Source organism: Drosophila miranda, chromosome 3 (assembly GCF_003369915.1).
Source record: "Drosophila miranda strain MSH22 chromosome 3, D.miranda_PacBio2.1, whole genome shotgun sequence".
Lineage (NCBI taxonomy): Eukaryota > Metazoa > Arthropoda > Insecta > Diptera > Drosophilidae > Drosophila > Drosophila miranda.
The window spans coordinates 19,884,537-19,902,238 of record NC_046676.1 but is presented as its reverse complement, the minus strand read 5'-3'; the positions used below and the strand labels follow the sequence as shown (position 1 = coordinate 19,902,238).

General features: G+C 45.3%; 1 protein-coding gene across 5 annotated transcripts in view; it reads right to left on the bottom strand.

Moving 5' to 3' along the window:
* LOC108158132 (hormone receptor 4) overlaps positions 1-11,382 on the bottom strand; it is a 48,728-nt gene extending 37,346 nt beyond the window's left edge. Inside the window, exons 1-3 of one of the 5 annotated variants that reach the window (XM_033391859.1) lie at positions 10,650-11,382; positions 7,989-8,326; positions 7,762-7,926 (exon numbers count right to left, since the gene is read on the bottom strand). In XM_033391859.1, the coding sequence (XP_033247750.1) occupies positions 7,762-7,926; positions 7,989-8,138 (315 nt within the window). In that variant the 5' untranslated portion in view covers positions 8,139-8,326; positions 10,650-11,382. The remainder of the gene's footprint in view (positions 1-7,761; positions 7,927-7,988; positions 8,327-10,649) is intronic. The other 4 variants (XM_033391860.1, XM_033391858.1, XM_033391861.1 and 1 more) reach the window with 4 other exon arrangements.
* Between the last annotated feature and the right edge of the window lie 6,320 nt (positions 11,383-17,702).

Here is a 17,702-nt window from a genome sequence, read left to right as displayed (position 1 = left end):
TTTTGATGTGCTTCCAATTGGCGCGACAACGGGCAGGCGGGCAGGCGGGCAGGCGGGGATAGACGAATGGCGAACGGAACGAAGGTAATTACAGCGGCGGATGAGTGTCCGCATCCACGTCCGAATTCGAATCCGCGTCCGAGTCCGATCGAAGCGAGGCGAGAGACCCACCGTGTACAAATACAAATGTTGTCTGATTGGAAGACCAGAGCGCGCTGGCAGCATTGACCGTCGCCGCCGCCGCCGACGACGCTGCAGAGCGAGGAGGAAAAAATAAAAAGAAACAGAAGAAAAAGCAACGGTGGCGGCAGCGGCGGCAGAGACGTGTGAGCGAGCGAGCGCTCCCAATACATGCACACACGCAGAGGAGACAGTTACATACATGCGACAGAACGATGAACGATGATGATGAACCGAATTACAAATAAAAAGAATGATGCCAAAAGACGACGATGTCGTCTACGTCTACGTTGACGCTGCGCCGACGACAACGACAACGACAACGATTAGCAGGCAAGGCAAGGAGCAAAAGCACTCGCATACACACATACATATAAGCATATAGCGGCAGCGGCGACGCTGGCAGCGAAAAAATCGGTCGCAATCGGAAAAAAATGCAGAGCAAAAGCAGAGGCCAAGGCAGAGCTCTCCGCTCCAGCTCTCTGCACATAAAAAGAGAAGACGAAAAAATAAAACATAAGCAAGCCGCAACTCTCATACAAACACACACACACACATACCCATGCACAGGAACAGAGAAGTACTCAAGCATACAACAACAACAGCATAAGCAGCAAAGCTGGAAAAAATGAGAAGAAACTTTGAGCCTGAGCGCCAGGCCAGGCCAGGCCAGCCGAAGCAGCAGCAGCAGCAGCGACAGCAGAAAGCGGAGGAAAAAAATTGCGGCACAACACGCGCACCGTGGGCCGCACACGCGCAAAAAGCCCTCGAAACCTTAGTCGACAACAACAATTTGCATTATTGATGAGCTGGCGCCACCCACTGACCATCCCCAAAAAACCCCCCTCCCCACCCCACCATTTCTTAACAAACTTGCGGCAAACTTACCCGCGTGTGTTTGTGTGTGTGCGAGCGAGCGAGCGAGTGAGCGACTGCGAGCAGCGCGACAGTAAGCGATACATATGTACATAAGGCGGTACTCAGTGGAATGCGGCGGGATCCAAGTATATAACACCCTTAGAAAATGACCAACACTGACCAGGACACCGAAATGTACGACGCCTTCCTCCTGGACTCAGACTCCGACTCGACTCGGACAATCTCCATGGGAGAGGCGACGTACGCCCATTAACTGGAGATGAATTCTCATGGCCATGATTTGTGTTCGGGTGTCGCGTAGACATTGCCGAGGAGTGGGTACGTAGGTAGGTAGGTTCACAGCGGAACCAGTTAAAACAATGGACCAGATGAGCGGAGAGCAAAAAACCAAAAAAGTGCAGCGATTGATGGACACACTCGTCCTCATCCCGCGGCCAATGTTCCTCGTGGAGGTAGCAGTCAGGACATAAGCGAGAACATGCAACATGGATGTAAAAGTGGGTGTGGACATCGGGAATGAATTGGAAATACGAGCTCCTCGTCTAACGGCGGCTCCAGACTGCGCCAGAAGAAACGTCTAGGTTAGGTTAGGTTCAGGCGGTAGCCTGAGGGAGTGATGAAACCCTCCCAAGCTCACTTGGACCTGTAGAAGGTCCGTTGTGGTGCCAAGAAACGTCTAATTGGATACTGTTTTTAAGGGGTCTGTGGAAACTAACCTAAGAGCTTATACCCGCCGATTCCCTATTCTCTGAAAAGGAAGTTTTGTTTAATTGTTTTCTTCAATCAACAAATTTTTATTTTTTTCAATGATTCAATTTTAAATATTAATTAACTCGAATGCTACCAAATTGTACTGCTTGAACCACTGTGCGACAAAACAATGCACGTTTCGTGAGCCGCTGAAAAAAATTGCGCTCTCCGGCAGAGCAGAGGCAGAGGCAGAGCGAGAGCCAGCAGGCGAATCCGAAGACAAGAAGCAGGACGAAAAGTTGAACAAGAAAAAAATCATGATGAAACTGGACAGACGCTGCGTCGGCCCCAACCCCAGCCCCAGCACCACTGCAGAGGCAGGGCGAGCCGAAGAAGCAGGAAGGGGGCGGGAAGGTGAAGGTGGGCCGGCTTCGACTTGGACTGAGAATGAAAGTGTACACGAGTCAATGGGGAGAGGACTTGTCTGAGTGTTGGTGCGGTGTGTGTGAGCTGCGGCCATTGTTGGGGGGTGTGGTGAGGGAGGAGGGGACTCGCACACACACAAACATACAGACAGAACGCGGGCAAAAAAATTTTTTCTTTGCGCTTCACTCAATTTCGATTTTTTCTTTTATTTTGCCTCCCTTTCACTCAGCCCAGCAGCAGCTCGGTTCCTTCGAAAAGTTCAAAGTTGCAAGCCCAGCGCCCAGCGCCCAGTGCTCGCTCGCTCTCTCTCGCTCTCACTCACACACACTCAGACACATTGGCGACGTGCCGTGGGGCAAAAAAATGCTCAGAGAGCTGTGGCAGCAGCGGTGGCGGCAGCAGAGCAAAAGAAAAAAACACAAAGAGAAAAAAGTAATTCTGCACAGAAAAATAAAAATTGTTTGCAAGAAAGAATGAAAGAAAAAATCGGAAAAAATGCAAGCCAAGTGGTTGCCGCCCGACAGAGATAGAGTGACAGAGACAGAGAGAGAGAGGGAGGGAGAGAGAAAGAGAGAGTGGGGGTGATGGTTGGGCTGGGTGTGTGCCACCCCATTAACTGGTGTCCACCTCCGTCTCTGTCTTTGCCCGACTCTCTTGCTCTGGCTCTTTCTCTGTCTGTTTCTGTGTGTGTGTGTGTGTGTGTTTGTGTCAGTTTCAGCTGCTCACATAGTTGGCCAAAGATAAAGGTGCCGGTACGGTTGGTGCGGGCGCGGCGGCAGGGGGAGTGGGTGTCGTGCCCCAGCCACACATGCAATGAGGCCAAAACGTGGTAGAGCAGGAGAACGGTGGGGGCGAGGGCGGTACTCGGTGGCGACGCATTGGGAAGACCCTCAAGTGTTGGCATGCAGCAGCAAAAAAAAATACATAGCAATAAATATAACCAAAGCACATGGCAGAGCAGACACATGCATGTGTCGCAAATAGTGAGGGGGGGGGCGGAGGGATGGGGATGCGGGTGGCCTCAACACTAAATCATCTGTGCATGTATGCAATGTATTTGTGTGTGTGTGTGTGTGTGTGTCCACGTTGACCACGTTTGCTAAAAGCATTAAAGCAGCGCCAGCATTAATTAACGCTTAGCAAAAATCGAATCTAAGCTTAACCCCAAAAAAGTGCAAAAAAATGCCAGCCAGGTGGCAACGCTGAGTGCTGCCAAAGGGCAAACAATATCCCAAAGAATAGAGTGGAATAGGGTGAGCCTGGCTTTAATTAATTAGCAAAGGAGCAAAGCCATATTTAGGGTGAACCTTGTTTAAATTATTTTCTACACAATTTATGCAAAACGTGTGTGGTGTGGTTCCTTGCGTAACGAAACAAAATTTACATTTGTAAAACAAATTTTTGGGAACAGAACACATCAATGCACATCGTTCCGGAGAATCCAGTCCAGTGACCGGTCCCGTCCCGCATTTGAGGAACAGCAGCGCAGCCATACAACATTTTCAAGGCGAATCAGACGCGCCAAAAAAAATAAAGGGGCCACCGTACAAAAGCAAAAGCAAAAGCCGAAATACGCACCAAGCAAGATGACGACGACGACGACGACGACGTCACGCACACACATGCAGGCGACCCAACACACACTCTGATAGGGGACAGAGAAGTTGCGGTCGACGGCGACGCACAGCGGACAAGCAAAACACACAAAAGTACAAGGGCAAATACAACAACAAGAGGAACAACTGCGCGAAACAGAAAATAAAAATGGGCGAAAAAGTTGAATACATAAAGTGAGGGAGGAGAATAAGGAGAAGGAGCCACGCGAAACTCCAAGAACATGTGCAGAAACAACGGCGGCGACGACGACGACGACGGCGACTACAACGGCAACGAAAGAGATACAAACAACAAACACAGCCAGCGTCATCGTAGCTGTAGTCGTAAGGCCTCCATTCCCCCCCTCGACTGGCCCACAAACATCAGGAGAATGGGAAAGAGAACGAAAAAAATCGGCAACTTGTGGAGGTTAAAGAGGGGTTTGGGGGCACAGAGAGAGAGAGAGAAAGCGAGAGAGAGGAGAGGACCGAGTGGTGGGGCGCCCATCACAGATGGCCGGCAAAACTTTTGCAGCGAAAATATAAAAATGGAGCGCACGTCTGTGACAAAAACAACAAGCAAGGGAGAAGGAAGTGGGAGTGGGAGAAAGAGCAGGCAGCATGAATGGGAAGTCGTCTGCCAGTCGCCGCAAGAAGAAGAAGAAGCATTGCCATATGTGTGTGTGTGTGTGTGTGCGTGTGAGCTTGAGGGTGGTGGACCCCTGGACCAACATTTGAGCCATTTTTTTTTGTGTTGCTCAGCAGCGACTTGAGTGCAAATTCAAGAGAGAAGAGAGTCAGCGTAGACACGTTCCATGCAGTGTCGCCGCCACCACTGTACCGCCGCTGTAATGGTTGGTGTCTCGGCTCAAATGGTTGCTGCTTAAATAAGCTAATGTTAGCACTTAACAGCGGTACGGAAATTATGTTAATTGTCGCCAGAAAAAACCCCTAATTGCAGGACGCCATGAAAGGCAATTCCTTCAATCTCAATTAACATGGTCAAGAGAAATGTACTCTGTATGGTAAAGGAACAACCTATGCGCCCACATAAACGGATATCCAAATCATTAACCCTTGACGAAGTTTATGAATATTAAATCTGATCAGCTAAGACTTTAACCGATCGATATTACACGTGTCTATGGAATTGCCATATGGAAAATAATCACAAGAACTGCCATATGGCTAAACCCAACGGGTGATAAAGTGATAAAGCCGATTTATAGCGGAGAGAATGGGAGAGTAAGCTGAATACGTGCTTCTATATGTTCTATACAGAACCTTTTTATCTGCAGGCAAATAAACCACCACATGTTACTTTTTAGAACCACCAAAATCGGTTCTGTTATACATATGTACATATATTTCACTCGAGAAAACCTCGATTTGTTCCCCTGTAAATTCCAAACAAAAACTCAACAAGCTCTAATTTAATGTCTGCTTTTATAGTATACTTCATAAATTGTATGAAAATCGGAAAAACGGGAAAAGTTTAAGATTGTTTTGTTTTCATTGAAGTTGAGTTCTCTCGAGAAGGAGAAATCGATCGATCGCCCTGCCCTGCCCTTGAGCAAACACCCGTCTGGAATTCAATATCAGTACGTTCCATATTCCATATGGGGTGTATATTTGTATCATCTACTCTTAATATAGAGGTGGGTATGGAGGAATCTGCCCCCCTCCCACTAGCGGCAATAGTTAATGAAGCGCACAACGCAAATGACAATTAGAATGGGGCGTACCTCGTCAAATACAAAGCCCCAAAGCGAGGCATCGACGAGCACAGGGCCCAGTGGGGGGGTAGGGGTGGGGTAAGCAAAGTGGGGCCAGAGAGAGACTCCGATAAAAACGACCCTGACAATAATTTCTCCCTCTCTCTAGTATTTTTGTGCTCAATTTAAACAAGAACAATATTTCCGAGGCTATTTGCTAGCCTGATGTTTGTTGACAAACCGATTAGGAGGCGGTAATTGTGTGTACAGTGCGTTTCGCGTGTGTCAGCCAGTTAAATGGTTTTTGAATACAACAAAGATTCGCCGTAGTTTTAGAGAAGATTTCGGTATTTCATCTAATTATGTCAGTGGATAATCGGATATTCAAAACACCCTTTTTAAAAAGCTCTCAAAGACCATAGATATGTTCGATACGATAGTAATTTCGATAATCCAAATCCATTAGGCTTTACAGATCCTTTGATATATCGAGATATGAAGTTTTTGCCGTTTTGGAGGAACTATCGTATGGACATTTCTGTGTGTTGGGATTCAATACAATAATAAATGTTAAACGGAATAGAAATAATTAGCATTATTTTCCCATTTGAGGATATAAATATCGAAAATTGGGAATATTTTAAGAGATTTGAAAAGATTACCACAGATTCATAGATGAGAAAATATTTCCCCACATCACAAAAGAGATGATTATTTATATGTTCTAGAACGTTAGAAAGAGTTTAAAAGTCTGGAACAATCGATGAAATTGATTCATTTCGATCCAAATAAAACTGTTATCAGCTTGTTGATTTTATCTAAAAAAAACGAGGGGGAACGTTGTGAGTTGCTGCGGACACCGCAACTCTACAGTTAGTATGGCTCTCCTCCGGCAGACGCCGCTAATATTAAACGACATGACAAAGAGAGAGACAGAAAATCAGTCTGAGCGTGACGTCGGGCGCTGCGTGGCCACTGAAAATTGATTTCTTGCTTTTGGCTACAAAAATGATCCGATCTGATCCAGATTCAGCAATCTGATAGATATGGTCATTATCTATGATTCTGCGTTTTTAGTTTTCTCGAATGTGCAATATTGTGGATGCAACAGATTTTCGTCCTTTGCGGGGGCGGAAGGGGGTGTGGCGAAATTTGGACACGAAACGGTCAAGGTCCGATATCACAGGAGTGTGGATAACAAATTTGGTTGCTCTGGCTCTTATAGGTTCTGAGATCCTTGAACTCATATTTTGCAATTGGCAAAACCGACCATGAAACCTGTGTGTTAGAGAGAGACAGAGCGAGAAAGAATGAAATTGTTTTCTTGATTCTGGCTATAATAATTATACGATCTGGTTGAGATTTTACACTCTAGAACATATAGTCATCCTCTACGATTCTACGTTTTTGGTTTTATATTTTTGTTTTGAAGTATTTTTGTAGCAGTGACATATCACAGAAGTCTGGATCCAAAACATCGTTGCTCTAGCTCTTATAGTCTTTGAGCACTAGGCGCTGATACGGACGGACGGACAGACAGACAGACAGGTCTCAATCGACTCGGCTATTGATGCTGATCAAGAATATATATACTTTATGGGGTCGGAAACGATTCCTTCTGGACGTTACACACATCTACTTTTACCACAAATCTAATATATCCCAATACTCATTTTGAGTATCGGGTATAAAAACTCTGATGGTCTGAAATGGTTTATTATCTTTAGAGCTATTTATGCAGATATGTTCGGATATTGCCAACAAAAATATAACCAACAAGTTTGATAAATGTTCAGGAGGTTCAAGAGGAATGGGACAAAGGTCGGGATAGCGTAGTAGAAGACGTAGAAGATTATATAGAGCTTATATAAGATCTTCTATAAGATTATAATAGTATATATTTAGCAATTAAATCACAGGAAAATGCTCTCAAAAGGTATTTTCAATAATACAAATACAAGAAAAGAAAGAAAAAATACAAAAATTGTTTATAAACTGAACAAATTTCCATACTAAATTGTCCCTTAAGGGGGTATATCTTTTATGTATATATTTTATATAAACAGAAGACATCATTCTTTATCGACTTTGGATTAGATTGATAGAAATATCCTGTTTACGGTAGGGATGTGTCATTGGGAGACGCAGTTTCCCAGTGGACTAGTGGGGGCAAAAAGGGCGGGGGGGTCCTTTTCGAACGCTACTAGGAATATTCGAATAATTTTGCACTCCCAGAGTTTTCCGTTAATCCTAATTTCGGTTGAGCGCGAACTCACCTGTAGTTCCGATTCGGTGACATCAATCTCACCGCGGTAGACGAAGTCGATGATTGTTTTCAGATCTGTGAATATGATATCGGCGGGTAGGATGATTGTCGGATGTTTGCACGGGTTCTCGAGCAGAAGCTTTTGGAAGTACGTCGAGCAGGCGGAGAGTACGACCTGGAAAGGGTTGCAAGATTAATATCACGGCATATCACGGGGGACGGGACCGGACCACCTACCTTGTGTGCCTTGAGGGATCCGTGTTCGCAGGACAAGGTCACATCGACAAAGGAGAGATCTTCGCGCAGTTGCTGGAACACGGATGTCATCGTGTTCTGGTAGTTGTTCCATCGCAGGCTAAAGTACTGATGTCCTCGTACGGCAGCCATTTTGCTTGATTCTCTGATTACGTTCCTCCTCGGCTTTCTGTGTATTTTTGTTCCGGTTTGTCCCGTGGGTTCAATGGTTGTTTGCTCCTCAAGATTCTTCTGTTGTTGAGATGCTGCTGCTGCTGTGGCTCCAGTGACGTGTTCAACACGTCCAAGGCTCAGTGCTAATGCCGGTGCCGGCTGCCCCGCTGGAAAAACACGAGAACCGTTAGGAAAATGTATATATATATTTATGTATCTGGCTGGCTGCACAGCACACACCCACAATCCACTTTCATCAATCAATCTAGAAAAGAAAAGAATCCTCCGTTTGCACTTCGTTGCGGAATGAAGTTCCCGATGCAACTGAGACCAGGGACGACGACACACAACCACATGTTGAAGTTGCAAGATGAAGGAATCGTAGCCATTGTGTGGGGAGAGCCGAAGACAGGTAGGATGCCTTATCGATGGACGGGGGCGGGGGGGATATCTATGGACTTATTAGATATTTATTTCGTTTTTGCACAAATTTCCTTGCATTTTCGCATCGTTGGGCCACCACACACTTTTGGGCGATTCAGAAAAGTTTCGGTTTTGCGCATTTTCATGTAAAAGGGCTGCGCCGCCAGGCTGGGGCCCAGGAAAAAGAAGAAAACCGAAACCAGTTTTAGTTCAACTTATTTTTTTCAATGGCACGTATTGGGGCCAGGCCTGGTCTGTTGCCTGTTGTTGGGGCATTGTCGAAAATGTGGAATGTGCAAAGGATGCTATGCTCCTCCAAGAGGCCCTGCACTGCCGTACAAGCCATACAAATAGAATTTAAGGGCAACGTGCAGCGGGGAGGGGCTCCAAGTTCTCGCTGGAAATGGCAGGCAACCCATGGCGGGCCATAAAGTTCATCCAAAGCCATGCCACAAGAGGTAACTAAATGGGAAACCAAAGGGTTAAGCTGCAACCGCAATTCGGATCTGCTCTGTGGCAAGTTGCATGCCCGAAACAGTGCAATAACCGCAGGAGAGAGCCCAGAGTACATTAATTATAAGGTAGGATCAAGAAAGTCGTTGTCCTGCTCTAGCATGCGCATAATCCCTGCACCGCAGATCCACCTTTATTTCACATCAAACAAGTTGCCTTTGTCGCCTTTCTCTTTTCGCCCACCCCCTTCCATTCGAAAGATGCGAAACCAAAACAAAACGGCGTCAGAAAAAATGTGAAAAGGAACAAGAAACGGTGTTGCCACCCACTCTCAAATTCTCTCTCTCTCTCTCTCTAATCAGCAATCGCGTATTACGCGGACGATTTGTTGTTTGTTGTTTTGTTCCTGTTGCTATAGCTCCTCGCCTTTTATTTTTCTTCTTCTTGTACTACACCAATCGAAATTTCTTTTCGGCGGCTCCCTGTTGCTCTTGCACACACACACACACACACACAACCCACTGGCCGCCTCCTTCGGTTTCCTTCTGCTCCTTCTCCTGGCCGTTTATTTGGCAAATGGATATTGTGTGTGTGTGTGTGTGTGTGTGTGTGTTGTGTGTGCAGCCTTTTTCACTTTTCATTGCTCTTGAATATTTTTGCTCTTATCCCGTGGCACCCTCTACACACACACACACACACACAGGTTCACGAGCGTCGGGCGGCGGCACCTTGGTCTCATCTCATTCTCCGCTTAGGCCAATAGAACAATCATAGCAACAGTCATTGCAATGTTGAAAACCAAATCTACCCATTGAAATTTTCTTTTGAGGCCCATATTTGTTTTGAATTTTGCTAGATAGATCAGCTGTGTGTTTACACTATTTTTAAGCAAACGTATTAATGGCAAGGCACGCTATGCTAAAACGATATACTCGATATATTTTAAAGATCGGTTTAGATTAAAACACACACGAAAAATAGCTCGTGTAAGTGTATCTTTCTGAAAATAATATATTCGAATATTCGTAGGAAAAAATCATATTTTACCCACTGTTCCTGTTTCGGGCAACTTCGGTTTCGTTGCGTCTCTTTGGATATTAGTGCATGAGCAAGCGAGATAGCTGTTTGGTCGCTTGGCCGCTACGAAGAAGCAGCACAAGACAAATGACAGCGCGCTGCGGAATGAGTGAGTGAGAGGTGGTGTGGTGGGTGAGGACAGAGGACAGAGACAGAGGCGAAGAAAATGGATTTTAAACATTTTTGTTTTGATTATTATTGTTCTTGTTCGTCGCAAAACTTTGCGAAGCAGAATAGACGAAGAGAGTGGGTGAGTGAGAGAGCGAGCGCGCACGAGAGCGGGAATCGAATCAAAAGTGCAAGTGGCTTCTGGTGGTAGGGGAGGGGGGCTGCGGCTGGGGGCGTCACAGTGCCCCCTCGGAGTGTATGTAAATGTAATGCTGAACAAATTTTATTTGCAATTGAATCCAATTGAAATTGTCCTCCTCTTCATTCAGTTTTTTCGTTACGTTTCACAAAGATCTCGGCCTGCGCACTGCCCGCTTTGGCGAGCGCCAACTCTTATTTTTAGTTTTGTTGTTTCTGCTGCCGACTTACCTTTTCGCTATTTATATTTTTGCGTTTTGCGCTTATTTCGCTGCTGCTGCTGCTGCGGATTCTGCTACTGGTATTGTTGCAATGGGTGGGACGAGCTCATCGCTGCCGCCAGCGTTCAATTTGTTGCTCTTTTGCATAATTTGCGAGCGCACGCAATACGTGCTGTGGGTTTGCCGCCTTCTCGCTTACGTATTACGTAGTCCTAGTGTACGGCGATCGTAGTAGCTGTTGCACACACACACATACGTGTTTACCGCCAGTTCTTTTGGTTTATTAATTTTTCGTTTTATTTGTATTTCTACACGGTTATTGCTAACCTTTTTCTCTACGCTTCTATTCTACACTGTTCTTGCTCGCTCACTCGCTCGCACTGACACTCACACACGCGCACGCACGCACCGACCGTCAGAGCGATTGGTTTTTCATAATTTGCAAACTTAATTTATTCTTTTTGGCTGGCCATCCTCATTGCATTTGCTGTTGTTGCACTTTGCTCGTTTCATTATTCGATTAGCTCCAGTTTCGAGTTCGCCTTCGTTTTCCGCTTTTTTTCCGCAACGCACAGCCCAGAGAGGACAAGGAATTTCGGTGGCAAAACGGAATTTAAAACAATAATTATTTTTTCAGCTCGTCGTTCATCGCGCAGTGCTCGTGTTCGCCATTTTCGTATGAGGCTGCCAGACTGCCGGAACACGGCTGCCTAGTCACATAGTTTCATTTAGATACTTTATTCATTTCTAAACGTATTTTAATTGATTTATTGCCTCGTTAAGAGTTAATGTTTCACTTGAACACATTTTTAGTTAATCAAACACGATTATAAATCAAGCATTTATGTCGAGACTTGTCCGAGGTGGCAACGCTTTATCATTTCTCTTTTGCCTTCCATTTATGACACTGTTTGTCTCGCTCACACTTGCATGCAATTTCGCATGATATATGATAAAAAAAGGTAGGGCTAGTGCTGCCAGACCGTGCCCAGGCAGACAGCGCCACCTACAAAATCAGACTAGTATGACACTTTCGATTGGTGTCGCGTAATCGATAGTTTGGCGGTTCATTTTCGAATTCAAATGCTCTTCAAAGCAATGCTGATCAAAATAAATGTTCTTTTAACCGCATTTCGCACCTAAAAAGTGTCCAAATCCCCAAATGTGTGCGTGTGTGTGTGACAGCCAAAGTCTCCAGCTAAGTTATCTTTATGTATTTATAATTAGGAAATAAATATTCGCGACCAAAGTCGGCATTTGCATAATGAAGGCGAAACCATTCAAATAAGTTGCAGTTTTTCCCCTGGCTGAATGCGCAAGTGAGTGGGCGGGTGGGCGTGGGTGTGGGTGCGGAAGTGGGAGGGAGTAATTGGCGGGTGACACCATAAACAAAACCAAAAAAAAACCGCTCGACTGAACGCCTATCCATCGATCGCGCATACAAAACGACTGCTTTACGGTTTTCACAAAGCGAAAGATACATAGATACATTTACATACATTTCGGATGCGTGGATTGGGGTAAAAGCGGGCTTACGTTACGTGCCCCGCCGGAGTCAGTCGCTCAAATGCAAGCTAATTGACATTCATGAGCCCCAAGGCCGAATACATTAAAATAATTGCATGTTCTAGTAGTGGCTCCACAAAAACAACCACAGACCCCCCCCCCCCCCCCAATCGAGTTTTTCCATCATAATTTCCAGCATGATCGCCCCAATGCTGATGCCATTAAGCTCCCATTAGCTGCCATGCACTCGGAAAAATCGATCGAATCGGGATGGTCACCCACCGGAGAGCCAGCGGGGGAGGGAATCGAGTCCGTGCACCCCCGAGGTCGTTTCGGGAATTGATGTGGAAACGAAACATGCATATGTATGTATATGTGTGAGAAATTAGGGAGGATTTAATGTTGGTGGCGCATTCAACCTTGTCGTGTCACGAGGTGCCGTGGGTGTAGCTCCACACTTGAGGTCGAAATAATAGGCACACTTCAACATACATATCTATGAAAACTTCCTCTTCCTCTTCATTTCGTTCCAGACTCCACCCACCACCCATTCAGAGAGGCACAAAAAAAAAGAAACACACAAAAGATCCCTCCCCCCCCCACCGGCAGAACAAAACACAACGCCAGCAGCAGCAGCGATGCTGACGTCGCCCACTCGGCTATGTTCGTGTCGTCGGCGCCTCGTTCCCATTAGTTTTTGGGATCGAAATTGGAGGGAGCGCGCTGCTTTGCTCCAAAAAAAAAAGCGCCTAATGCAAAGCCCAAGAGATAAAGCGAGAGAAGAGAGCGAGCGCAGGCGGAGAGATGGAGAGCAGAGCGCAAAAGGCAGCAATGAGAGGGTGCCAGCATTAGATGGGTTCTCCCACACCCCACCCCCTCCCCACTGGCAGCTGGTGCAATTAATGCATATTAAGGTCAGTGCGCGCTGCTGCCCTGTCCTCTTCCCTTCCCTACCCTTCCCTTCGCTCCACTGTTCTGTTTAATGAAAGTCGGACCAACAGATGGCGCCACCAGGCCTGAAAGTCTCAGGAAGTTCTGTGCCGTTGCGATAAATCCCGTTAGCGCAGATCCATCCAGATTTGCATTCCTGGTGGACCCTCCCAAGGCAAAGAAAACTTCAAATTCAGCATGAGAAAAAGTTGAAGCGGAAAAAAGTTAACGAAAGGCACCATATACAGAGTGATTGACGTCATTGGAAGGTGGTTTTCGTTTTTTTCTCTCTCTCGATAGAAAAGTTTATGTAAGTTTGTGGGCAGATTTTATGAGTGTGTGAGTGTGTGTGTGTGATGTTGGTGTGTGTGTGTTAGTGCGCGTGCTGGGCGACAAGTGCATTGCATTTCTTGAATAGTGCGCATGCACTCAATCCCCCCCAAGCACACCCGCCGCACTCCCTTCAGTGCAGGCCCGCCCCCCCCCCCACCCGGCCAGAGAGGGAGTCGAAAAGCTTTTATGAGTGTGCTTGTTCTACTCTTTGTGTGTGTGTGTATGCACAGCAATTTCGTGTCATAAGTGCATAAAAATTGCAGGCCCTGAACAGCGGTTCAGTTCACATGACAAGCTGACAGACATTAGATTTATCAGTGTTCCGCCCCCCACTCGCTTTTTCTCTCTCTCTCTCTCTCTCTCTCTTCGCAGCCATTATCTTATGTTTTTGCAAAAACAAAAAAAAAGCAAAAAGGAAACCTGCCCTAGAACTTTTCTTACATGCATGCCATACCGACATACGCGTGGATATATGTATGTATGTATGTATGTATGCACCTGCATACCTGTACATATAGATATATGTATGTATGTACTGCCATTAGCTATCTCTATCCCATTCTAGTTGCAGGTTTTATTGACGTGTATTTCACAACGAAGCCCTTCAATGGATGCCTAGCCCACTCCCACTGACGAACTAGACTCTAGAAGTGCATGCACACACACATGTACACGCACAGTAGTCGCCAAATAGGAAATATCGAGAATCTAGTACTTCTCCTCTAAAGAATATCCTGTGATATCGTTTTCGGTGATGATTTTTCATAAGTAGTTCCCCAAAGATGGTCTATTTTGTTGCTAGATTCTACTGAAGGACTGTGTATGTTGTTGTTGGAAGAGGGAAACAAATCACAAGGCCAAGGGTTCCAACTTCCGAGCGACTACTGTATGCGGGCTATTATGTACATATATTGTACGTTTGATGTGCGGGAAACGACAGGTGCTGGATTTTTAACAACTTGCACCGCCCTTAAGCGTGTTGCGGTATGCGTTGACAGGCAGCAAGACTTTGAATATCGGCGAGAGATCGAGGAGGGCACTGGCCCCCCCAAAGATTACTAATCTCTCGATTGCCATAAAAGTTCCACAGCTCGAAAATCAAAAATCTGCAGTTCCAAGGCCAAGATGCGTCATGCAGCCCCCCCACTCTCTACCTGGATTGTGTGTGTGTGTAGAGCTCTCCCACAGCGATGGCTGGCTGGCTCACCTTGTCTATGACATAATGCTCAGCTGAGTGAAGAGTTGTCCACAGTTTGCAATTTATAATTGTTAATTAAATTTAATTGCAGCGGCAAATTAAGCTTCGTTTCACAGTTGGTTCAAGCAAGGGTCCTTCGCTCCTGCCTGCCTCCCCCTCTCTCTCACTCTCCCTCTCTCATGGATGGCCAAAGCTCACCTGGCAACAGTAAATAAGCACAAGACGTGAGGCAAAAGACGAAAAACCAAACATACTTCATGGCGCTTTCCCGTGCGCTCTCTCGCGCTCTCCCTCTCTCGCTCTGGCGTTGTGTCGGGTCGGCCTGTCTGTCTCGCCTCTCTCTGGCACGAGGCTGGCTCGTGCGGATCTCATGCTCTCTGTTCAGTGCACTCCCACCCCACCCAGAGAGGATTGTGTATGCATCTGTCTATCCCTTTTGCGTTGCCTGGCACTACCACCTACCAACTACCCCACCCCCTGCCCACCCATACCCAACCGCTCGATCTGGGCTCCGCTTGTTTCAGTTTCTGTTTCTGTTTCTGTTGCTGCCTTTGTGTGTGGAATGTTGACGAAAACGGGAACGGGGCGTTCTCATTTAACGTTATTAGGGTAGTTTTCAGCCTTAGTTTGCTTTGTTGTACTTTGGCCCTGAAGCTTAGTTGCCGACTCAATCGATGTCGCCGCCACCGCTCCAGCAGGGCCAACCCAACGCCACCCCACGGCGAACCGAACTCTGTGTCTGTCTGTGTTTTTGGGGTGGAAATTCTCTGTGTGTGTGTGTGTCGGCGTCGTCGGGGATCATCATCAGTGGACCGAACCGACCCCGCGACTCGAACAAAACCAAAACTTTGCGCAGGGTATATTAGGCAGAGGGAAAGGCAGCCTCCGCTGCCCTTTATGCACCTAGGGACGCGTCTTTACCTTGCTTTGAATATACCTCGATTGTTTCGCTTAGGGTTTCACCATCGTTGTTGTTGTTGTTGTGGGCTGACGCTGGAGCTGAAGCTGAAGCTGACACAACGTGAAATTTACTTTATTGTCTGTCCGTGTATGCCATTTCAAAGCATTACTTTTCGCTGATGCGCCCTCGGGGCGAGTCAGTCAGTCAGTCAGGCGCCCACACCCATCTCCATACATGTAGGTACACCTCTGTATGTATGTCTCGCTGTTTGTGTGCCTATCTGACCATGGGATCGTCAAAAGCTCTCCCGTGCAAGCGAACGGCCCCAACATCAAAATCATTTTTGAACATTGTTTTTTTCTGTTTTTTTTTTGGGTTTTTGGTTTGCTTTTTTGTTTTTTTTGTTTGCATGCAACTTTCTATGTGTGTATAAATCTTTTTTATATGTAATTAACTTTTATTCCGCACTTTGTTTGTTTCTTTTTTTTGCTGCGGCTGCCTCCAGCCTCTTTGTTGGCTTTGGCAATTGCAAAAAAAAAAAAAAAAACTTGATTTTCGGCTTGTGGGGGGTATAAAAATAACTGCTTACGATTTGCCGTGTCGTCGTGTCTCGGTAAAGAGCAGCCAGTCATAATTCGGAAACTATAATTGCGCTTCTTGAGGTTCTGCCTGCACATTATAAACATTATATGAAACATTACCCCAAACAGCCGCAGAAACCGGAGCCTGCAGCAGCTCTAGAGTATCGTATGTACTTCCCAAATGGTGATGATTCATGCCATAGCTCCCACAATCCCAAAAAATAAACCATACTGATCGTTTAGAAAGGCAGACAAAACAATTACAGACTTGGTAGACATAGAAGTTGGCACAATCAAGACCTTGTCGTTGCTGTCCAAAACACGAAGAATCTAGAAGGTTAAACCTATATCGATCACTACAGATAAAGATATATATCTATAGATGGAAAATAAACCTTAAGTTCATGGTTTGATTCGTCTTTTCTCCTTTATGTACTTCCTTGGAGTTTTCTAGTCACTCTTTATGATCTCTTTTCTGTTTTCATGTATTCCCCAATGAATGCTCCTATTTCTCCATCGCCATAATATAATGAAATTTTAATCATTGGATTTGGCTGGAAAATACATACTTATAAGCATCTCTGCTACTGAATTTATTTCCATGGAGTTTGCCAGTTCCTCGATCAACTTAATCTGGTCTTTTCATGATCCCCTTTATGTCCTGTTTCATTATTATAATAATTAGTATCACGTACTTAACCTCTCACATCTCCATAACCATCTTCACATCATAAAATATTTTGTTATCCTCATCACTTTTATACTACCGGGCAAGCCCCTTGCACATTCGCTTCGCTTGTCTCCGATTTATCAAGAATTTAAGTGCGGAAAATAAAATGTCTCAAATTTCACTACTGTAGTAATAACTAGATTTAAAAACATTACACGGATGACAGTTTCGAAAGCAACAACAAAAAAAAACACTTGATGGACCTCGATTTTTTAGGAATTACCGTGTACTTATTATCAATAAAAATACAATTTCGGGCGACCCAGAAAAATAGAGAGATACTAGAAGCGTGACCCCTGCCCACTCGCTTCGCTAGCTCCCGTCGATAGGAATAAAGTATTGGGCGACGACGACGATCCGAAACTACTCGTATTTTATATAATAAAAATAATATATTTGTTATTATATTAAATTCTAATTTTTTCTTCATCATTCAATTATAATCTTTATTTTAAGCCTGAAAATAATTGAATTTATCATTATCTTTCACTTCAAAGATATACAAAAATGTACTATTTCACGTTCCAGATGAACCCAGAATTATATTTATCATCTCAAAACAATTTCAGGTCGATTTCCATTCTCCAAAGCAGCTTCTACTTAAAAGACGTCGTCGTCGACGTCGACGCCCGCGCAGCCGAAGATCATCGAAATCTGAGAAATTCCGAATATCAAGAAATTAACAGAAATAAAAGTTGAAAATTTGGGTTTTCTGCTTTTGGCATGACGGAGCGAAGAAAATATTTGTCGAGTTGGAAAGGTGGAAGATCCAAAGACTCCCAAAACTCGTTTGGCTTTTTGGGGTTTTTTTTTTTGGCAACATTTTTTTTTTCCATTGCTGAAGCTGGCAAACAACAGGCAGAGTGAAAATCTGTGTATGTAGG